This window comes from Scardinius erythrophthalmus, assembly GCF_964197995.2.
Source record: "Scardinius erythrophthalmus genome assembly, chromosome: 2".
Lineage (NCBI taxonomy): Eukaryota > Metazoa > Chordata > Actinopteri > Cypriniformes > Leuciscidae > Scardinius > Scardinius erythrophthalmus.
This window is the reverse complement of record NC_138222.1, coordinates 63,715,773-63,739,958: the sequence shown is the minus strand read 5'-3', so window position 1 is coordinate 63,739,958 and position 24,186 is coordinate 63,715,773. Positions and strand designations below refer to the sequence as shown.

Genomic DNA, 24,186 nt, shown 5'->3' with positions numbered 1-24,186 from the left:
CATTATCTCTACTTTATAGTTCACTTGTCACACCATACCTAACGTATGGTATCGAAATATGGGGAAATACATATAAAACTAGAACCAATCAAATTTTCCTATTACAAAAGAAGGTTATCAGATTAATTAATTATGCACCTTATAATTCACCAAGTAATTTACTGTTTCTTCAATCAAAAATTTTGAAGTTTTATGACTTAGTCGATTTGTACACGGCAAAGTTTATTTACCAAGTTAAACATAATAAAATTCCTAAATGCTTGCAAATATTGTTTACCCAGCGAGAAAGTAATTATAATCTCAGAGGACTATGTATATTTAATCAACCACAAGTACATTCTACATTAAGAGAACACTGTTTATCAAATAAAGGAGTTAAATTATGGAATAGTTGCTGTAATGAGTTAAAACAAGCCACGTCTCTTTTTCAGTTTAAAAATATTTACAAGAGAATAACAATGGAAAAATATTTAACGGAATGAAAATTAATTAAATAGGCTTGTCTCTGGTGTGGACAATGGTCCACTAATGTGTTAATTTTATGAACAGATGTTGTTATTAATGTGCTGCATCTATGATTTTGAAGTTATAAGGGCAGGCACAATAAGCTTTAGCTTCTGCCTGCACCTGGTCATCTATTTGTGTTTTTTTGTTTTGAATGATCTGTTTGAATGATTTGTAAATGACCAAACCGAAATAAATAATAAAAAAAAAAAAAAAAAAAAAATAAACACATAAATAAATGCATTTAAAGTTTTCAGCTTCATTCGAAGCCTACATTTAGGTCTCTCCACTCCGATTTTTTTCTTTTAATCAGTGGCAGTAACGTTAGTTGTGTTGCGAGTACACAACAGTTTTGTCAGTGGACAAGTAATTTATATTTGTGTGCGTTTTCTTACATTTTGACATAGACAAGCGTGTCCCGCGCAATTTTGGGTATTTATCAGTGAGGAGACTGGCTGACTCCACTAACCGTCATTCAGACGGCAAAAACTAAAGAAATAGGTAATACAAGCTATTTCTTCATTTATAATGCTGTGAGTAAACTACAGTTTTTTCAGTGGAAGATTAATTAAAGGGGACATATCATGCTAAATCCACTTTTTTAGCCCTTAAATGCATTTTGTTGTATATTTGGAGTGTTTAGAAGTACAGAAAATATGAAATTATTCTCTTCAGGTGCTTCGTTGATATCTTTATATTCTGTTTTGGTCATATTTTTCAACCTGTTCAGATTTTTCTGTTATCTATGACGTTTTGTGAACTAATACGTCACAGTATTTGCAGCGGAACTGCCAAATAAGGACATTGACTTCCGGCCCAACACTTCGAGCAATCCGCCATTTCTATTTCTCACTGCAATTTTGTAGTCCAAGCTAAAGGATGCAGAAGTTACGAGAGGGTAAGTTAAAATGTTCGGTTGTTGGATGTAGTAACCCACACACTTCATTACACCGTCTAATGTAGATGAACTGCCGCGCTTGTGTCAGGACGCATGTTTAACTGAAAGAACGAGCAGAGAGAGAGACCTGGTCGCGCGCGCGCTCACTCTCTCTCTCTTCAGAGCCAGGCGAACGTGTAAACAAGACATCACCGTCTCCAAACTAGACGCTGTCTTGCTCTCTCTCCCTCGCACATATTAATCAAAATAAATCGACACGGTGGTAAAAGGTCGGAAGACCAAAGTTTCATGTGTAAATACAGTACACACCATTGCGATACATCCATATGAAGACGTTGTTCTGCAGGTTCGTCGTCTTCATTTTCATCTCGCTCCGGCTCCGACTCTGGCTCGAACATGTAAGGCTGGATGGACAAGTCTTCCGTTGTTGACATTTTGTTAATTACGGAGCCCCCCAAGTCCCACTTTGGCAAAAAAAATTATTATAACTATCTTGTGGCCTCAAGATAGTAACTCGTGGCCTCAAGATAGTAACTCGTGGCCTGAGTTTTTTCAAGGCGAACGTTCCGTTTAATGTTTCCATGGCGACGCGTCACGCAATACACCGCAGCCACAATAATACTGTATGACAGATGTGTCGCTTTTATTTCGCTTTTCTTTTTTTATTCAAAATATTCACAAACTTGCTTACCATGTCATCAACTAGCCCCTGAGAGTACGGCGCCACATTTAGGATGTACAGTGCTGCCAGATCCAAACAGTGCTTTCGCGCATTGGCTGGTGCTGAGCCAGAGTCGGACGCGTTCAGCGCTGTCATCACAACTAAGCAGTTTTTTCAACTTCATAATGTTTATTTTTGGTTTCAGATATTTAAATACACATAAGCACGAGTAAAACAATACATTTGGAGTTTGTAAAACACACTGATGTCTGTGGAAGCAGCAAAAACAATCTATTCAAATATAAGTTGCCGACATGTGTTATTCATATTAGACAAACATAGTGCAAGACAAGGAACTATAAAGTTTACTCTATTCTTCTCAGTTCACCGGCCACTTTCTTGCATTTATTTCGGGAGAAACTGATGAATTCACGTGCTGTAAATCCGACGGACAACATTGCAGCGCCCATCTCATTTATAGATCAAGATTATTTATAAAGGTTTTTAAACGACTAAACACACTCACTTACACGTATGTGAGAATCGTAATATCAGATAGGCTAGTTGATGACATGGTAAGCACGTTTGTGAATATTTTGAATAAAAAAGGAAAAGCGAAATAAAAGCGACACATCTGTCATACAGTATTATTGTGGCTGCGGTCAATCGCGTGACGCGTCGCCATGGAAACATTAACATGGAAACGTTCGCCTTGAAAAAACTCACTTTCTCGTGGCCACGAGTTAGTATCTTGAGGCCACGAGTTACTATCTTGAGGCCACGAGATATACTATATTGAGGCCACGAGTTACTATCTTGAGGCCACGAGTTACTATCTTGAGGCCACGAGTTACTATCTTGAGGCCACGAGATATACTATCTTGAGGCCACGAGTTACTATCTTGAGGCCACGAGATATACTATCTTGAGGCCACGAGTTACTATCTTGAGGCCACGAGTTACTATCTTGAGGCCACGAGTTACTATCTTGAGGCCACGAGTTAGTATCTTGAGGCCACGAGATACTATCTTGAGGCCACAAGATAGTTATAATAATTTTTTTTTGCCAAAGTGGGACTAGGGGGGCTCCGTAGTTAATAACGTGTGAATAAAAAGTTTCTGTGCCGCTAGATAATCGTATCTCTGCTATCAAACTACAAAAATGGCCGAACGGGGTGGAGTTGAACCTCTGCAACCTGGAGAGGGGGCGGGGTATGAAGTGTCTCAGTTGTATTTAAAGAGACCGCACCAAAACGGGTTGATCTCAGAAGCACATGAGAAAAGGGGTAGAAAAGGGGCCTGTGGAGCTATAATAATGAGGAATTCAGACCCAAGTATTGCAGTTCCGCTTTATATAGACTACAAATGTATGATTTATATGTAAAAAGGAACAATTTCATGATATGTCTCCTTTAATTTATTTGTGTTTTCTCACATTTTTGCTTAGACAAGTGTCCCGAGCAATTTTGGATCATTATCAGTGATGAGACTACCATCCACCAACCGTCATTCACACGGCAACAACTACAGAAATGGGTAATACAAGATGACCTATTCCTTTATTTATTAACAATTTTTTTGACAGTGGAAAATGTATTAATATTTTTGTGTTTTTTTTCTCACGTATTTGCATAGACAAACATGTCCCGTGCAATTTAGGGTCTATATTAGTGAGGAGACTGACTGACTATCCTCCATGTCGACTGTCATTCACGCGGCAAAAACTAAAGAAAAAGGGACTACAAGCTGACCAATTCTATTATTTATTATGCTGTGAGTAAATTACATTTTTGTCAGTGGAAAATTAATTAAGATTTATTTATTTATTTTTTTTTTGTAACATTTTTTTCACAGTTCAACATAGACAAACGTGTCCCGTGCATTTTTGGATCTATATCAGTGAGAAGACTGACTGACTATCCTCCACAGACTGTCATTCACATGGCAAAAACTAAAGAAAAAGGTAATTTCCCAGGGAAAGCAAGAACTGAGAACTGATAAGAATGTAAAATGTGTACCTTGAAATGCAAGTCACTTTGGATAAAAGTGTCTGCCAAATGCATACATGTAAATGTAATGTAATACAAGCTGAGATATAAAGGGTATGCATTGACATCACTTTCCTGCCGGAACACGCCCCCCTAAGTCAGACTGAGTGGCTAAAGAGCTGCAGCGGGACTGGAGTTAACAGGGAATCTGAGAAAACGTGAGTAAAACAAAGGATTATCAATTTAAATTAAAGGTTGGACTGGATATAGTGTTCCTAACAACTTATCAAAGATCCAGTAATCCATGGATATTGACATGCTGTCAGAAATCCTGTTTTCTGACATTTTATATGTGCCTGGGTTCGACGATTATTTCAGTTATTTAATACAATTTACAATTATTCAGAATATACAATGGTAAATATTTAATTGATGAGATGTCAATACAATATATACCAATGCAATATATAGGGTATGATTTTACCCCTAAATTCAGCATATTGACACAAATGATAACTGCAAATCCAGCGTTCGCTGCCTGGAGTCCTGTTGTTTCCATGAAGTAGGCTAAAGCGATCCATTTGCTTCTCTGTTCTGTAGCTTTCGACAGTCTGTAAAAATATACCTCAGCTTTCTTCTCAAATCTAGTTGTACTGTCAATCTCAAAGCTCTTTTCCATTTTAGATGCGTTTTGTGTGTTTTTTGCGGCATTTACGCTGAAAACAAATGCAGCCGCTCAGTCTTTTTGCCACTTAGTCGGCGTAACCGCAGTCACTCCGGCCGACAGTGACGTCACACGCATAACCTCTATTCTAGCATTTATGCTGTGAGTAAACCAGTTTTGTCAGTGGAAGATTATTATTTATATATTTTTTTCACAGTTCGGCAGCCAGAAGTCCTGTGCAATTTTGTATATTTGACAGTGAGGAGACTGACTGACCATCTTTCACATTTATTTTTTTTCACATTTGCATTTAGTCATTTCACCACATTCATGCATGAGAATATTTTGTAAAATAAATGATTTTTCAATAAATACTGTTAATAATTGCATCCTTTTCTTTTGCATTGCTTTATACCAATGTTTTTCCTTTGTCTTAAATAACTTTATTAATTTGAGTTTAATCAACTTAAATCATTTACGGCAATCGGTTTCCTAAAACCATTTGAGTAGCTATATAGTTGTTTAGACTTGTTTAGATTTATTAAATGAACTCAAACCAGTCAGTTTAAATTAATGGAATGAACTTAAAATATTTAAGTTACAAATACTCAAAATGATTGACTAAACCAACACTAAATTATGAGTGACTTTGACTCAATATACTGTATATAAGTTCACAATACTCATATGCATTTATTTTTAAAAACTTAAATGGTTTGCCGCAATTAGTTTCCTCAATCAGTTTGAGTTAATTTATTGGGGTTTACAGTGTAGCATCAAGAATGTAAAAATTGTTTTTTTTTACTAAAATGTTGTTACTCAAGGATGGATCAGTACAAAATGTTTGTCTCTGAAGCGATACTGGTCACAGATGAACTGTAATAAAGTGTACGCTCTCCCTTTCATTACTGCTGAGTTGTTTTATGATAATAAAGTTTACCAGTTTATTAAGCTCCACCGAAAAGGCATAAAGTCTCAATATATTTGTTAACTGTTAGTTGTAGCAAGTATGTTGATGATAATGAAAGGGAGAGAGAGTTTATGGATAAGACGTTTTTATTCAGCTCTTACAGTGATTTTCTTGGAGTGAAAACGGACGCTTTATCTTTAGTGTGATGTATAATAAAATTCATAAAACTCATCAGTAAAGTTTTGGGCATCATTCGGACAGGGTCTGCTACAGCAGGCTTGAGGTGGATAAAAGCAAGATGACAATATAGTTATAGTTTAGTTTAATTACGGTTATAAGTCTACATGCAGCAAACTCTCTGGCTTTGTAGGCATTATTGTCGGACTCCGGTTCCAACTGAGAGTTTTACTTTTACTTAGAGTTTCTGACATTTTCAGTGCATCCTGGTACCAGAGCGTGAGCTTTTGAAGCTCCGTCTTCTTCTTGAAAGGGGGCTGGGAGCACCACTAATTTGCATTTAAAAAGTGCAAAAAGTGGCAATTTTAACATGCTTTAAAAATGGTCTGTGGGGTAATTTTGAGCTGAACTTTCATTTACACACTCTGGGGATATCTTGTAAAAGGGTCATCTGATGTTCCCTTTAATTTAAGTTGATTATGATTTTTCAAGACAAAAAATTTGATGTGAATGAATTAGGGATGCACCGATTGAACGGTGTTATGTGGAAGAAACCTTGGTTCCTGTCCCAAGGTCCCGTGTTGGGAGCTTTTTGTCGTCACAAGATGCTAACTACAGATGCCTCTCTCACGGGCTGGGGAGCAATCCTAGAAGGATGCTCGACTCAGGGTCTGTGGAGGGACCACCATCTCTCATGGCGCATCAACCGTCTGGAGATGTTGGCAGTATTTCTTGCTCTAAAGAATTTCCTCGCAGATCTCAGGGGCCACCATGTGCTTGTCCACACAGACAACACATCAGTGGTCGCCAGGGATGTAGTGGAGGCTAAACGCACATAAACGCCGTTTACGCACCTCCCAAAATTCAGAAATAGCGTTTGCCCACCTCCAAAGTGCGTTTATCCACCTCTAAATTGCGTTTATCCACCTCTAAATGTCACGTTATTTGAGCGGATTTTGCTTTTCCAGTGCGTGATCGACGATCGGTAGCCTACATGATTCGAGCATTTGGGCCATTAACGACAGAGCAGAATGAACGCGCAAACACGGAGCAGAACATGAGAGCGCAGTGCGCTGACACACACACGGAACAAAGAGAATGGTGCACACACGGAGCAGAAAACACACGCTCGTGAAGTTACTAAACAAGCTGCGCAAGAATGAAACTTGATTGCAGCCGCAACAGGAAATCATTAAAACGGGGATTTTTTTATTTATTCATTACAGGCAGCTGGTTTAGGGAGTATGTCCAACTGTACTGTACCCAACTGTACAAGAGATTCAGAGGAAATCAAGCCTGCACCAGGTTAAAGACTTTTCCCTCTACAGGGAAACACTGATCCACATTTTTCTGATAGACCAAACAACTAATCAATTAATCGAGGAAATATTCAACAGATTAATCGACTATGAAAATAATCCCAAATCCCTAATCATCATGTACAAGTGCATTGCATTGGATGCCCCGGATATAAGCCTCCTTCTCGATCTCTCTTAAATATTTTTGTTCTACATTTAGTCATTTTTTTTTTTACATTTAGTAAAAAAAAAATGACTAAATGTAGAACAAAAATATTTAAGAGAGATCGAGAAGGAGGCTTATGTTCTATCTGTTTTGTCATCTGTTTTGTCCTATCTGTTTTGTTCTATCTGTTTTGTCATTTAAACTTTATAGACATCATCTATATTATTCCTTCTTGAGTCTCTTTAACAAGAACTTAGATTATTGTATGAATTGAATAGTGATTGTATGACCTATGATTAGGGAACAACCAGTGATACCCTTGGTAGTACCATCAAATGATAGCCTATAGCGATGTCATCAGGATACACATACACCGGTAGACAGTGGCCCACCTTACCGGGTGACCAAGTGGTCCATTCTTGGTCCACCAGAATTTATAGTTTACCCACCTATTTTTTTTACCACTACACCACTGGTGGTCGCCTATATAAAGCACCATGGGTGTTTGCGTTTGCGTCCACTCTGCATACTGGCGCACCAAATCAGGGCCGGTTCTAGACATTAGGAGGCCCTAGGCAAAATTAATGTTGGAGGCCCCCCCACCCCAATAAAAAAACACTTGAAACAAATATGATTCCTAACCTTTTTATTTATACAACATTTAATTTTAAATTTAGTATATTTTTACTTACACAGTACATAAGTTTGTACACATTACTATTTTTAATGTTTTTGAAAGAAGTCTCTTATGCTCATCAAGCCTGGATTTATTTGTTAAAAAATACAGAAAAATAATATAGTGAAATATTATTAAAATTTAAAATAATGGTTTCCTATTTTACTATACTATAAAATATATTTCTGTGAAGCTGAATTTAGTGTCACGTGATCCTTCAGAAAACTTTATAATATTCTGATATATTATCAAATGTTAGAAATAGTGCTTAATAATTATTTTATAAAGTATCACATACTTTTTTCAGGATTTTTTTGATTGTTAAAAAGTTGTTTTAAAAAAGTCTTCACTATCACTTTTTATATATTAAACACATCCTTACTGAATAATCCATTTTTGTTTTTTGTTTTTTTATCAAATAAATGCAGGCATGTAGAGAATAATAAGAAACTTCTTTCAAAAACATTAAAAATAGTAATGAGTCCTGACTTTTTACCGGTACTGTATGTACATAATACAGTTTTTCTCGATTGCTTAAACACTATAACCAGGCTTTTGAACTAAAATTTCAAAACCATAATGCCATTTATGAAAAAGCACACCCATTTCACTCAACTATAAACATTATTCCCTGTTTTGACACATGAGTCAAATTTGTTGAACTGTCACTGCAAAACTCTACACACAAACTCTTCATTTCTCATTGCTTAGACCATGTTGTCATGTATAAAGCACTAGCATTCAATATTGCTCACTCAAGTCAGCACAGCTTCAGCTCAGTTAGCACACAATTACCCAGGTGGAAACACTAAGAGTCAAAATTTAACACACATCAATCAGAACTTCAATAGATAGATAAAAGGGCCCAAATCAGTTTATTGCGTTTTGGAACAATGGATCCAGAAAGACATGAAGGAAGAGATCAAGGAGGGATAAGAATGAGGAGGAGGAAGGGCAAGGGCAAGAAGACAAGCAGTCTCAGATGAATTTCAAGCCACTCTAGTTGCCCATGTCTTTGTCAATGTTATGACTATGAGGGAGGCTCGGCTACGAGTAAGGCCACATATGAGTCGCTTTACCGTCGCCTCGAGAACCTTCAGGGAGGAGTGGTGGCAAACAAAATTCTATCACTGAATAAGAGACAAACATTTCCAATAGTCTTTGATGAGGTGTATTTTCTTGCAAGAAAAGGCCAGCAGTCATACAGTCATACAGAGTGATTATAGAGTGTGACAGTGAAGGGAGGGCATCCTTTCTCCTTTATAGTCTTGACTCCCAGAATGTTATCTTTCTAGGCCAATTATGGCAATTCAACCATATGTGGAACATTCTTAGACGTGTTCATCATATTGTCTCCTTCAGTGGAAGCTCTCCTGTCACTCTTTACCATTCCAATACAATTCCATATTAGAATAAGGTTTGTGTGTGCTCTTTTACTGTCATATGATGATCACACAAATCTTACTGTAAGTAAATAAAAAAACACTAGAGGAGAGAGTAAAAAAAAAATATATATTTTGTTGTGTGTGTGTTGTACTGTGTAGTACATGAATGAATAAAAATGTGCCAATGTATCCACTGGTTGTGTCTTTTGTGTTCATCATGTGAAAAGGTTTGTGATGGGGGAACCACAAGCAACATAACTTACCAGTTTTGGAAATGTTGTTTTGAATTTATTGCACCATGTGTGTGATTTTGAGGGCTTGTGTGTCCTGTCTGAGGGCAAAGTTTGGTTTTTCAGTAAGAGTGAATGGTTTTGAGTGTAGAGCTTCATTTTGACCTGAATATAGGATGTTTGGAGAATTGGGTGAGACGTTATGGATTTGTGTTTATAGTTTTGAGAATAGGAGGCATAGTTTCAAGAAATGTGTTTAAGCAATCGAGAAAAACTGTAATCAAACTTTATCTAAGGTAATGTTTTTTTTTTTTAATGAAGATGTTATTGTTGTTGTTGTTATTTTGCTGTTTTATTCAATGTATTCACAGTTCCAGAATACCACTTCAGTATGCTAGATGAACATAAGTGCTTTTATAATTTTTTTCATTGCTGCGGTATGGGCATGATTTTTCCCTCCCATTTAATCAATATTGACTGCAGATATTGCCATATTATTGATATCAGTAATATGATGCATTGCATTGTTACTATATGCTATACACAAATCAAGTGGAAGAGAAAGACACGATCGCTACTGAGCAGAAAAAAAAATCCTAAACTGATATTATTGGCGTCAGTAGGCTAGGCTATGATGTCAGGGTATAATCTAATCATCAGCAGAATTTAGAAGATAGACCCATAGATATGAGATCCTTTATTTGAAACATTTAAACACCTTTCTATGAAGGTGGCGCTCCTGAAGGGAAAGGCTCTCTCCAAGCAAAGGCTGTCTCACTGGATAGTGGACGCCATTGTCTTGGCTTACCAAGCAAAGGGTCTGCCATGCCCCCTAGGGGTGAAGGCACACTACACCAGCGGTGTGGCTTCCCCCTGGGCTCTAGCGCTAACAGACATCTGTAGAGCTTCATGCTGGGTGACACCTAACATATTAATGAGATTCTACAATCTCCGAGTGCAGCCAGTGTCTTCCCGTGTACTCGCTTCAACTAGCCAGTAACTAGGACCTGCTAGGTGGATCGCAATGACACTGAAATTATGATTCATCTCTCAGCCCTACTTTCTAACCTCATAAAAAGACTCAAATGCAAATTAAGGCCAACTTTTACGTTTGGGTTGGAACATGCTTGCTGTTATCTAAATGAAAATGATTGATGCCTCCGTGTAGCGCACACACGCAGAGCCAGGAATAGGGCGGAGCTAGACGTATACTAGACGACCAATATCTATATGAATTGTGAATTAAACCAATAACGTTACCTGTTTTCTGAATAAGTGCACTCCATCACTGGTTTTGTTTTGAAGAGAAAAAAACAGACATTGCTAGGCTCAGTCAAGAAAAGACCAACTCGAACATTTGGCGAGACCAATGACCAAACCCGAGACAAGTCCGAGTGCCAATACCAACGAGTCCAAGACAACAGAAAAACGTGCTAATGATTCATAGCATGCAGTTATTATAAAGTTTTACAAAACTGTAATAGATAAAAGGAACATTACCATCCGTCTAATTAAAACAAACTCACCTTCAAATGAATCCACATAGGAAACAATATATCCATGGTTCAGGGACTTCAATATCTTTACTTCCTTCCTGACTGCGTGAAGGCTCTTTTTCTGAGAGGATTTCTTTTATTTATTATTTTGGTTATCTTTGTAGCAAAATAATCACTTAAATTTAAAAATGAAGCTTACACACACACACATTGAAAAATGACATTTTAATAACAAACTAATTTTTATGGCATATTAATGATTGTACTTACATCTCTGCAGTTGATCTCTTTGACCACATAGGACACTCCATCTTTGTTGGTCAGAAACGCTTTTCCCGAGACTCCTTGTTCATATTCTTCCGTTACAGTGTGTCCATGTTTTTCTAACACTCCTAAAATCAAAGTTTAGAATTAGAAAAAAAAAATATTCCCAATTATTTTGAATGATTTTTAATTTTACATTTATTTTAAGATTTTTAACACTAATTAAAATTCGTTTTTACAATATTTTTAATTTTTGAACGATACCCAGCCCAAATTACCAGGGATTTTAAAGGGGTGGTTCGGAATTTTTGACATCGGACCTCATTTTTAAGTCAGCCTGGTTGTTATTCATCAGTGGAGAAATTTAAAAAAAAAAATTATCCAGTCCTTATATTTGGATAGTTAGCCGATGCTAGGCTAGCGCGAGTCAATGGAAACAACTAGTAGCCAGCCATTAAAAAACGTTTTACCCACTCCACAGTGCACCAAACGCAAATCAATTAAAACACTAGACTATCGATGCAAATGTCCGTTGAGAGAATAATGTTAGAAATCAAACTTACCTTTCATCTCAATGATCCCAAAGGAACTCGTTTCTCAGCAGCTGCGGAATTTTACTTTGCTCCGGTTAGTAATGCGGCAAAAAGTAAACAGAACAGAAGCGCTCTACAGTGTGCGCAGTACATGTGTGAGCCGGCTCACTCGGTTGCCTAGGTAATCAATATCACTCCGCTGCTGCTGTAGACAAGGCTTATGATTACAGGGAACAAATTATAACTAATGCAATGTGATGAAAGGTAAGTTTGATTTCTAACATTATTCTCTCAACGGACATTTGCATCGATAGTCTAGTGTTTTAATTGATTTGCGTTTGGTGCACTGTGGAGTGGGTAAAACGTTTTTTAATGGCTGGCTACTAGTTGTTTCCATTGACTCGCGCTAGCCTAGCATCGGCTAACTATCCAAATATAAGGACTGGATAATTTAAAAAAAAAAAAATCTCCACTGATGAATAACAACCAGGCTGACTTAAAAATGAGGTCCGATGTCAAAAATTCCGAACCACCCCTTTAAGTTATGTTTTTTTCTCAAAATTGACTTTGCTGAATTGACTCTATCAACTGTTATTTGTCGGATTCCAACAAATCATACATAATTTTGAAGAAAAGAATTAAGCTCAGAAGAGAGAATCGCGGTGCATAAATTAATTTTAGTACTGAATTTTAGCACATTAAATTTATGGATCAATCGATATTAAATACACATACACAGGACTAAATGTAATATTAATTTCCCTTTAAACATGATTGTTTTCAAATACATTTAGTACAAACACATTAAGGCGAGACACGGCAGGCAAAAACATCGATTTTTCATGCATGGTCAGTTTTGAGATTTTGGGCTAGTTTACTCCTTCAATATGTGCTCTTTCAAGCTGCTGTAAAGAAAACATTGCACATATACATTAAGATGTTTATTTTATCACATTTTGTTTACTTGCAGCAGTACTGTAAGTCCATTCTGAATTTACCAAGAATATCGGTATTGTTGTAAAGCTCTGAGTCTCCTGCACAACGCTATGTAACCTAAATATGGTCATTTCCTTTCTATCAGTAACCAATCGTGAATATCCAAAGGGGGATTTAAAGCTAATGACGAAATCTCATTGGCTACTGCTAATGTGATTCGCTCAGACGCATCACGTGGTGTACTCTGACACATCCGTGTTTAGCTTAGCCAATGTTAATTAATTGAGTTAATGCAGTTGTAGGCCTTATATGCCTGCCATGTTATTAAATAATCAGTTTTCATAAGCTTGAAATATTATATAGTATATTATTATTATTACTAAGGCCTGAGCATTTATTCTGTTTTTGAGCATTTTTTTTCCCAATAGAAATGTATTCAATTCCCCTATTTAAATCTTTAAAGGGACAATATGTACCTTTTTAGGTATTTTATTATCTAAAATCAATATTTTTATTCATAAATATGTCCTCAATGGTGTCCAAATACCTCTGCCAATGATCTGACTTGTCCTCGTAAACGAAGAATTTATTATCTTTATATACATAGGACGGGTAGGTCCACGGACGCTTCCATGTAGTTCGGCCATCTTGAAAAACTATAATAGCAGAGAGGGACAAAAAGTACTAGGCCAACGCGTTTCCACAACGCGCTTTCGTTCAGAGCCAGGCGTCACGTGACTGAAACCAGCAGAAACGGAGAAGAGCAGAGAGAGGCGCTTGTCACTGCCGCGGCAAGTTTAAAAGGCTGCACTGCACGGTTAAGTTACAGGATAACGATTCATCTTTATCGAAAAAGTCCAAAATAAGACCGTAAAAGGAAACGTGACCGGAGATTACAAAAACAAGGGTTTATGTCGGGATAGCTATGCAGGAGAAAGCTTTCAAAAGAGACGCTGAAGTTGCCTGCTTTCTACTCAACAGGTAAGTCAATGCTAAGGTCTTAATTACAGGCTTTTTATTTTTATTTTTTTATTAGCCTATATAGACCAGCGTTTCCCAGCGGGGTGACGCGGCACCCTGGGGTTCTTCTGGCAAGAGCAGGGGTGCTGTGTAAAAAAAACATTTTTTTACCATCAATCTCGGATCGTCGAAAGTCTCTAATAACAACAAATAATGCGCACAAATTTATAATAAAAATGCAAATCATAAGTTTTCGTCGTTGAATTGCGGAGGTTGCGCTTGCGTGTGATTTTATTCCCGTGCCTCATTCCCAGTGCGTCCACATAAAGCTGCCTATTTTTCATTGATGCGCTTACAGTCAAATACACACGAAAACATTGTCACAACGTCCGTCTTGCCGCGTATTCACATAAACACATCGGTTATGTCCATGCAGCTGTCAATACAACGCGTGCAATTAATGTTTTTCAGTTTAACACGTTAAAAATATTTAACGCAATTAAAGCAGCATTTTTTTTCTGTCATCCTTTGGCTAGCGTTACATTATATAATCACGTTCTTCTTCATGCAAATGCTTCTAACCATGCAAGCGAGAAAATACAAAAGAGAATGCACTGTCTGTGATGCTGACAGGACGCGCGCCAGACTCGACTTCTCTTTCGCGCTTTCGCTTTGAGTATCCTCATGAGAGCAGTCTTAACTTAGTTAAATAAAGTCTTAAATGAACGTTAAGAGTTGTGAGAAGATGGGACGCGTGTGGGATCCACATGTGACAGTGCAGCAGTGACATCAGAATCAAATAACACTTCATTCATAAAAATATGCCATTAAACAATTATTTGAAATATACTGTCTTTATGATGTTTCTACATTAATTTGGAGATTTACTGTGAAATTGCTACATAAAATATAGTAAAAACAAGCTATCTTGTGCAATTATAACAAAATTATATGAAATTAAAAATGTTTAATTCATTCATTCATTTGTAACATGCATGAACGAAGAAAAAAAAAAAACACCAGCACATTTCAAAGTATAGTATCAAAGTAGTATCGTGACAACACTAGTGTAGGGTGCCACACATTTTTTTTTAATTTCAAAGGGTGCCTTGACTGAAAAAAAGGTTGGGAAACACTGATATAGACAGTAGAACATAGTTAAAAGTTAAACAGGCTCTTTGATGAATAGCAGCTATTGAGTAAAGTAGAGAAGGTCCCTTTAAACAAGGTTGTAAGTTTTGTTTGTTCAAAACTGTAACATTCGTTTGTTTGTTGTGTCAAGTTGTAGTTTGTTTGAAATAACAAAACCAGTTCACCTGAAGGAAAACTCGACGAGGTGCTATTAGAAGACATCCTGTCAAAGCTTTTTGGTACATATCGCTTACCGTAGATGCAACGCGCATTTGAAAACGCGAGGCGCTGGAGAGCAAAATTAGTTTGATTGCAAAATATAAATTCACCACTAGATGGGAGTAATTCCTACTTACTGTCCCTTTAAATGCCGTTTTCTCAAAATGAGTTTTTGTCATTCTCCAGTACAAACATCTCAGACTATGTAGCACCTATGTACACCAAACTTTCCAGTTATACACTTAGCAGTATTCTGAAGATATTTTCAGATAGATTTGTTATTAAATAATTCCTGGCCTGATTTATGTGACATTTTAATAAAAAAAAAATGTTTAGGCTATGGACAGTATATTTTGATTTCCTAGTTAATGAAAGCATATATCCTGAAATCCCTCTGACATTTTTGTTTTCATCTTGTGTGTAAACAAAATGAAAAAATAATTTTGCACCTGGCTTTATCATATGTTCAGATCTATCTACCGAAAATATATGCAAAATTTTGCATATTTAATGAGATAATGCCTAATTTGCACAATTAAACATACAAATTTCAAAAACTTGTAATACTTTTTTTATATACTTGTGTAAGTAATCAACTGAGGAAGTTTCATGGTAATATATATTATTTTAAAATTGTATACTATTCACCTGTAGTGTCTCGCCTTAAAAAAATTAAATTGTCATTTTCTGAGGGTGATTTGATGTTTAAAGCTGCTAACACAAAACTGATATTGCTCAAATTCATTGTAAAATGTACTTACTGAATGAAGGAGGTTGCCCGAGGCTCTCATCTGAGGAATCACTGTCAGCACTGGCATTGGAGAGTTGGTCATATTGGAGCATCTTTAAGGGGGAAAAATACGTCCTCTTAATAAAGAATCTATGAAATTCACATATTAAATATTGTTGAATGAGCCCCTTTAGTGTTCAGCTCAGCATATAATAAAACTAAATATCCCTAGTGAATCTTAAAGCTGTGGTAAAATGTTATTGAATTTCTGATCATGAAACAGTTTTATTAAACAAATGACAGTTTTTGAATTGCTCGCACACTAAAAGAGTTACTTGAGGCTCACTCAGTGAAACTATTCACTCATGTACCGAATCTTCAGACCAAGTCTGCAAAACTACAAGCACATTATACACTTTACACTCAGTTTGCAATTGTAAAACAAAGTGTTTGCAAAATGCTCTACAGAATTTTGTTTGCTTGTATTTTTGCTGTGACTTTTCTGTATGCTTTTTCATTTATTATTGTTGAGATTGATATGCTGATTTTTTATGTTTGTGTGTGACTCTGTGGTATTTAGCTATTTCATGCATACTGAGTGTTTTATTAACATTGGGGCTTCAAAATATAGGGTACCATTCACTGCCATTATAAAGCTAAGAAGAGCAGGATATTTTTTTTTTAATATAACTCTGATTGTGTTCGGCTGAAAAAAGAAAGTCATATACACCTAGGGTGGCTTGAGGATGAGAAAATCATGGGCCAATTTTCATTTTTGGGTGAACTATTCCTTTAAGATGTGTTTACCTTTACATTTTTTAGGGTTATATTCTCATCTGTAAACGTTTTTAAATTTATATAACAATTCATATTAAATTTATATATAGTATTTAAAATTGTATTTCCATTTGGCACAAAGGCAAAATAATAATAATAATGATCAACAAATCATCTGGAATATGGTGCCATGCTACAGAACTTACAATTTATTACAAATTCGATTAAAAAAATCTATCAAATCAAATCAAATGTATTAAAATTAAATTATTGCAGGTTAATAGTTTTACATCTTTAAATAAGGTTCATGAACATAAGTTTTAACTCACAGGGTATTCTTCCATCATGTTTCCACCTCACAGAAGACCTCCACAACTCTTCAGTTATCTGCTAAACACAAAATAATTAATTACAAATAAATACTCATTACAAAGATTTATTACATTTGTTTTATATTTATATTTAAACAATATGTAATATAATCATCTCTCTCTCTCTCTCTCTCTCTCTCTCTCTCTCTCTCTCTCTCTCTCTCTCTCTGTGTGTGTGTGTGTGTGTGTGTGTGTGTGTGTGTGTGTGTAGCTCTTATTGATTTCAAACAAACTCTTTATTAAACGTCACTGGACTACATAAAAACAAGTTAACAATACATTTCTGTGTTCATCCAAACACCACCTCAGTTGTAAAAACAGGAAGTTCTCTTGCAAATATACACATACTAGTTACATGTAACACGAAACACTGACGTAGATTTTGCCTGTGATTTATTTTCCGGTTTCAAAAGACATTTTCTGACCATTTAAATATATTTTTTCTTTCTTTTTTCTTGAAAAGTTATGATATTAAAGGCAAAAAATAATCCCATGTTTCATATGGCCATATAAAGACACACTTTATTATCATCAACAGACCAATCACACACCTCTGTGGAAACGGGTTAGATGGTCCTCACTGCAGAACACGCAATCCACCTTACATAGGCCTACGCCCATAGATACGCCTACCTAAACCTACCCATCTCCACCCCTTAGATCTGGATCCGACTCCGCCCCCTGGATCTCGTTTACTGCAGTGAGGTGCTACTGAAACGGGTCAGTAATATCTGGGTCGATAACAGATAGTAATATTAAAAATCACCGAAAACCAAACAAGTTTCAAAACAAATCAAAGTCTGGGCTTTCTAATGATAAGTAGCGTGTTTCTATTCCAAAGAGGTGATGAGCAATCGACTCATGTTTATTTGTGTTTTTTTTTTTATGCTATAACTTAGTAAAGTCTGTTACTTGATTATATATAGGCTACTGAAAAAATATCTGTAGACTCTAATCACAGCCTAATCACGAGCTCATGCTTATTTCTATTCCAAACGTCTAATATGTACATGGTTTCGGCGGTTTCGTTTTTGTCAGGTTTTCAGTGCGTCATTAATCCTCACAAATTCAATCTCAAATAGGCCTACACAGTTATTGCAAACTGTACACTAGTAACTCATTACACTAGACTGGTTGCAGTCTTGATCGAAGCTCTTCTGTATTTTGCGTCCTAATGATAAATGAAGCAGACGAAGCTCGAGCTTGAAGTCCACGAGTTGAAACGGAGAAACTTTTGAGTTTTAAAGCACGATGATAGAAACTAAATTATACTTAACAACTGTTAAAACGTCAATTACGTATTTGATATCAATGACGTCATCGCGCTACACACTTTAGTCTCAGCAGACCAATCAAATATCTCTGTGGAAACGGGTCAGTAATATCTGGGCCACTAACAGATTAAAATGTTAACACCGAAAACAAACACGTTTCACGTTTCGAAAGTCTGGGCTTAAGTAGCCTGTGTTTCTATTCCTAAGAGTTGTTGAGCCCTCTAAAGTCTGATCGATAGAGATCTGTATTCAGCAATACACAGGAAGATCTGCTACAACGATCTGTCCGCGCCATATTAAATCACATCAAAACAACATTATGGTTTGAGTTTCATGATAAAAATGGCATCGTTTGTGGCTGATTTTAGAAAGTATAACAACACAAAACAGGCACACGCACAAAAAAAAAAAAAAAAAAAAAAAGCCTATAGTCAAGTTTCTCTACAAAGGGCTCATTTTGACTAGAAATTATATTTAGAGTCTAATCATATAGCATAATCACGATCTAACGCTTATTTCTATTACAAAAAAAGTATTATAAATATCAAGAGTAGCCTATACGTAGCCTACTTGGTTTCGGTTTCGTTTTTTGTCAGGTTTGGTGCGTCATTACTTAATCCTCGCAAATTCAATCTCAAATACACAGTTATTGCAAACTGTACACTAGTAACTCATTACACTAATCTGGTTGCAGTCTTGATCGAAGCTCTTCTGTATTTTGCGTCCTTTAATAATAAATAAAATCAAAAAATCCCAGAGAAATAATAAATACATACTCGGTTATGGAAGTAAAATAATGACACATGTTTTTTTAAAACAGTAAAGCTTGTTGAATTGCACAACTCGAAAAAAGATGTATTGCATTAACCCTGCTTGCATTTTAATGCATTGTATTTTCAGGGATTGCATTTTTGACGTTGCATTTTTTATGGGCTGAAATTCAACATGGTTGTATATTTAAGCTGTGAATATTTCAATTCAAAACATTTCACACACGTTTTTATTATTAAAAATTCAATAATGCATATTCACATTTCAGATTTCACTTCCAAAATGTTTATTCTGTTTAAAATACAACCTGGTATTTTGAGCTGAAATTTCACAGAACAGTAAAACACTGAATTTATTTATTTATTCTTTTGATCTAGTCCTATATTTAGAACACACCAGCCCCTTTGTCAAGTGCCCTGTTGAATAAAAAGCTTTGACGGAAATACCGGTTTATTTAACAAATACTCGTCGCAGCTTAGGTGGAGGCTGCTGCTGCCCGGGAGCGGGGGCAGTCGCAGGGAGACACCCTTGGTGATGAGCAGGCGGAGGGGTGGAAGCAGCAGTTGGCCGCCAGTGCAACACATGTTTTATGGCCTCCATCTACTTCTGGGCAGCCGAGTACTGCTGGGCGCAGCTCTCGACCAGATCTCCAAAGAGGCTGGCCTGGGAGACAGGGGACTTTAAAAACCAAATCTTGTCAGCATCCCGCATATCAGCCAGGTAGAGTCCATGGCATTCCTGGACCACCAGCGTGAACATCCCATGGCCCAGAGAGCGTGGCGTAACCTTCGTCACACAAAGCGCGAAGTCAGTTGCGGTACAGAGTTCTTGGAGAACTTCCAGGCCATGACCACCCTCGTGCAGGTCCCTCAGTGCCTTGGCCTGGTGGACCTGCAACAACACCATGGCAGAGGCCACTTCCCCACAAACCTGATAAGCCTTGCCGATCAGAGCCAACGAGTACTTACAGGCTCAGGAAGGGAGACACAGATTGCCCCCTTTGGCCAGTCTCTGTCTCAACACACTGTACAACGAGACGAATAGTCACATCAAATGTTAACACAGAGGAACTGGACACTGCAGTTCACAAAAGTTCATTATTTGCATGTGCTTTAAAGCCTTGCCGATTAAACATGTCATTCGCTGCTGATGCGCTGTTCTAACATGCGCTTTTCTGAGCGCAAACACCTGACTCCAACATGCACTAAAAGCCTGTGTAACAGCACCTGGTTACTGGACTAAGTTATCTTTCGAGTCTTATATTGCGCTAATACTGTCAAATACACACAAGGTTTACATAAACAAATTTGTTTATTTCTAAAGCAAACAGAGAAAATTAAGAGAAAATCTGACTGCTTGGCATGTATATTAGACGCGTGCTGCCACGTATCCTTAAAGAGATAGTTCACCCAAAACCAAACAGTTGCTGGTCCCCATTGACTTCCATAGTAGGACAAATATACTATAGAAGTCACTGGGGTACATCAACTGTTTGGTTACCCACATTCTTCCAAATTACTTTTATTTTTTTCATTTTCATTCATTCACTTTTATTTTCAACAGAAGAAAGAAACGTCTTCAGGTTTAAAACAACTTAAGAGAGTAAATGACTGAGAACTTTAAAGGTAGGGTAGGTAGCATTTTTATAAAAAAACTTTTTTTCAAATTTGTTTAAACTGTCTTTATATACAGATACATAATTAAAATGTAAGTGCTCTGAAAAAGAGAGTATAAAAATCGAGTGACTGTAGACCTTTTAATCTGCAATAAACACAGCTCATTATTTCCATTCGGGACGAAACAATTGATTGGTTTGGGCGACTGTCACTCACTCTCGCAACCATGGCTACCACCACTGTTGCTACAAGATCTGCCCATATGCACGTGCATGCGAGTGCAAGAGAGGTGCGGAACCTACGAACTAAGAGTAAAATTATGGCAGAGAAAGAACATTCAAAATTCAAAGCACCTGCAGTCAGCGAAGGCAAACAAGGCAAAAACTACTTCCTCGGACCCTGGTTGCCCGCACTCTTGAACGACCTCCTCTGCTTCGCCCTCGACCCCGGACCTTGTCCTCGAACCGACGATGCGGTACTTGTCACCGGACTGTAACGTTAGTCCTCATCAGAGTCAACAATGCTTTCATCATGGAAACTCTTACATGCAAAACACTGTATATGTTATGAATCTTACATGAAATTTACCTTCATCACAGTTTAACTGATGGTAATGGAAAAACGTGTATCAATGCAACCTGTTTTTAGCTTTGCCTTATAAATATAGCTTGTTACCTCAGTAGCGGTTTTAGGCACGGGCGAACCGGGCAATCGCCCGGGGCGGCATTTTTGGGGGGGCGGCGCCGCCGGCACGAGCAGAAAAAAAAAAAAAAAAATCTGCGCCGCGAAACAGTTTTCTATTATCTAGCATTTCACTGTGTGGGGAATTAGCAAATTTGCGCCCCCTGAAGCTGCAGGCGCCCTTTGCTTACTAAGAAGATGCCGTGCACAGAAGCTGTTTGTTTGAGAAGGGGAAAGGGGAGGGGGCGCGGAGGCGCGGGCGCGGATGACAGTTCACCTCTGGGTCTCTCCCAAATGGAACGGACAAGGAGGGGGATCCATATAGTTATCGAAGTCAGTCACACCTCGACTTTCTTCCAAATAACGCACATTTCATTCATAATATTATAAATACAGGCCTCTATATTTCCTGCACATTTTTGTTTTTCTGAATGGTCTGAATGGCTAATAAAAATAGGTAATACAAAACGATTATTTGGTCACCACCACCAAGGTGAATTGGTTTAGTCTTGACTTCTGGTCGTGACTCGTGAGTGTTGGTATGGGGGGGATCAGGGGAAATCTGTTGATTGTCGATGTCAAGCCGAGCGCCAAATAAGAGATGGACAAGAAAGGTCGACAGCCATCAGGTGCCCAATTTAGAAACGAGCGAAAGATAAAGGTATGCAACTATGTTTTCTTTGTATGATTACGGTATCCATGTCATGAAGGGGCAATTGGTGGGTATAACTCTTATTTGTTAGCCTTTTTGCTATGATTCTTGCTATGCTTAACAATAATTCGGTTTTAACTCAAACACGAGATCTAATTTCACCATAGTATTGTTCTTTGCAATAAAACTGTTACAAGTCGAAGCTCGAAGGGGGTCTCGCCCAGGGTGTAATTCAATGTAGAACCGCCACTGTGTTACCTATAGCCTAAATATAGCTCGTATTTTAAACATTACCAGTATTGATATGCTAGCTTGATAGTGAGTTCTAAAAGCCATCTTATTTGTTTATATTTATGGTGATAAAGTTAGGTTTATTACATGTGATTCTGACATGATGTCACTGTATGTACTGCGCTCCGTCCTCTCCACTCGTCTCAGGTAATAAATGCGTCTTCCAGCTGAGCCTGAGCGTTTGGCGTCGCGCGTTCATGTGTTTTGGGGGCGTGGCTTTGGACAGAGCCCAGAAGGGAGGGGGTGGAGTGAATGGAAATAATTAGCTGTGTTTACAACAGTCATGAGAGGTCTACAGACACTCGATTTTTATACTCGCATTTTCAGAGTACTTACATGTTAATTATGTATTGGTATATAAAGACAGTTTAAACAAATTTGGAATGTTTTTTTTTTTTTTTTTTTAAATCCTACCTACCCTGCCTTTTAGTCTGTTGTGTTTTATTTTCATATTTGTTAATTTAATTACTTTCTTCAATGCTACTGTTAAATACACCTATAGCTGAAAAATAAAGCACTGTTTGTTTCATTTGTGTATTAAGCTGTGTGTGTAATATGTATCTTTGTTCTTAATTTTTAATAACAGAAAATAATGACACAGATTTTTATCTTCGCCACTTTGGCCTAAATGTCTGCCATTCTTTTTTATTTTAGATTTTGTTACCTAAGGCTGTAATGCTCAGTCACTTGCAAAATAGTAAAACCAACATGAAAAACAATTGTGATAAAATCATGAATCGTGATTTTCCTGAAAATAATCGTGATATGATATTTTTGCCACATATCATCCACCCCAGGTGTAAAAAAGTGCCTAGATGTCCTCAGATGTGTTATCACTATTGATCATTATATCACACTACAATAATTACTTGTCAAATACATTAAACATAATGAAATATGAACACTGATGCATGACATGGTGAAATAATACTGAAAACAGGTTAAGATGAATGTTAAAGGTGCCCCTAAAAGCACAATATAACCCATAACCTGTTACAATCATAAATTGTCCTTACCTGCAGGTTAAAGATGCTAGACGTTGTTTCAGGGTCCTCGGCGGTGTCCCGGCTCAGTCCTGGATTCGGATGCACTGGGCGTTTGCTTAGTATTAATATCTAAACTACAACAAAATAAATATATTTCTATGAAAAATCACTCCGAGACTTGTCTTAAAAGTTTTCAGAATCAACAAAAAAAATGGTTTTGTTTTACTTAAAAAATTTCAGAATAATACAAAGACAACAATTCATAGATTCAAAGATAAAGATATCAGAAATGCGTGAAGGTCTTCACCCGAATTGTGGCCCAGAGAAACAGGAAACAAAGCTTTTTATATTGTTCGTTGTTATTGGAGCTGTCTTAAGATTTTGGGGCTGTCCTAAGACTTTGGGGCTGTCATTATAATGCAGCAGTTCTTTATAAGGTAAACAACTGGCCTTGAAATTGTCCAAGGTTATAACAAGTTTGCAAGAAGCAGCTCTAATCTTATTTTTGTAGCTTGCACTTGAAAGCTTAATATAGATCTGACTGTTTCTTCACCCACAGCTGTTAAAACCACACCCTGCCTCATCCAGCTTGTTTCTGGCTCTCCTCTCTGGTTTTCAGAGGCTACAAGTCTTTTTACTTTTTAAAGGACAAGTTCGGTATTTTACACTTAAAGCCCTGTTTACAGATCGTTTCTGATGAAATAGAACGGTTAAGAATAAAATGTGGACACATGCTGCTGTCCCGAGAATTTTAGATTTATTTCGCTTCTCCCCCCCACCTACACAATGGCAGCCTATGGGCACTGGAACAATCCTTCATAAAACGTATTAAACTTTCGTTTACAAAGACGTGAAACTCACCAAGTGGTCAGGGGTGTTCACTGATATGCTCACTCAAAAATCGCTGCAAAAGATGCTTTCCAACAGGTGTTTTACCATTC

General features: G+C 37.1%; 1 protein-coding gene across 6 annotated transcripts in view; it reads right to left on the bottom strand.

Moving 5' to 3' along the window:
• LOC308686977 (uncharacterized protein) overlaps nucleotides 1–23,634 on the bottom strand; it is a 97,322-nt gene extending 73,688 nt beyond the window's left edge. For 3 of the 6 annotated variants that reach the window (XM_081359134.1, XM_081359136.1, XM_081359132.1), the window contains exons 1-5: nucleotides 23,276–23,634; nucleotides 16,933–16,990; nucleotides 15,858–15,939; nucleotides 11,324–11,445; nucleotides 11,084–11,174 (exon numbers count right to left, since the gene is read on the bottom strand). In XM_081359134.1, the coding sequence (XP_081215260.1) occupies nucleotides 11,084–11,174; nucleotides 11,324–11,445; nucleotides 15,858–15,939; nucleotides 16,933–16,950 (313 nt within the window). In that variant the 5' untranslated portion in view covers nucleotides 16,951–16,990; nucleotides 23,276–23,634. Of the gene's footprint in view, nucleotides 1–11,083; nucleotides 11,175–11,323; nucleotides 11,446–15,857; nucleotides 15,940–16,932; nucleotides 16,994–20,988; nucleotides 21,126–23,275 lie in introns of all 6 variants that reach the window. The other 3 variants (XM_081359135.1, XM_081359131.1, XM_081359133.1) reach the window with 2 other exon arrangements.
• Between the last annotated feature and the right edge of the window lie 552 nt (nucleotides 23,635–24,186).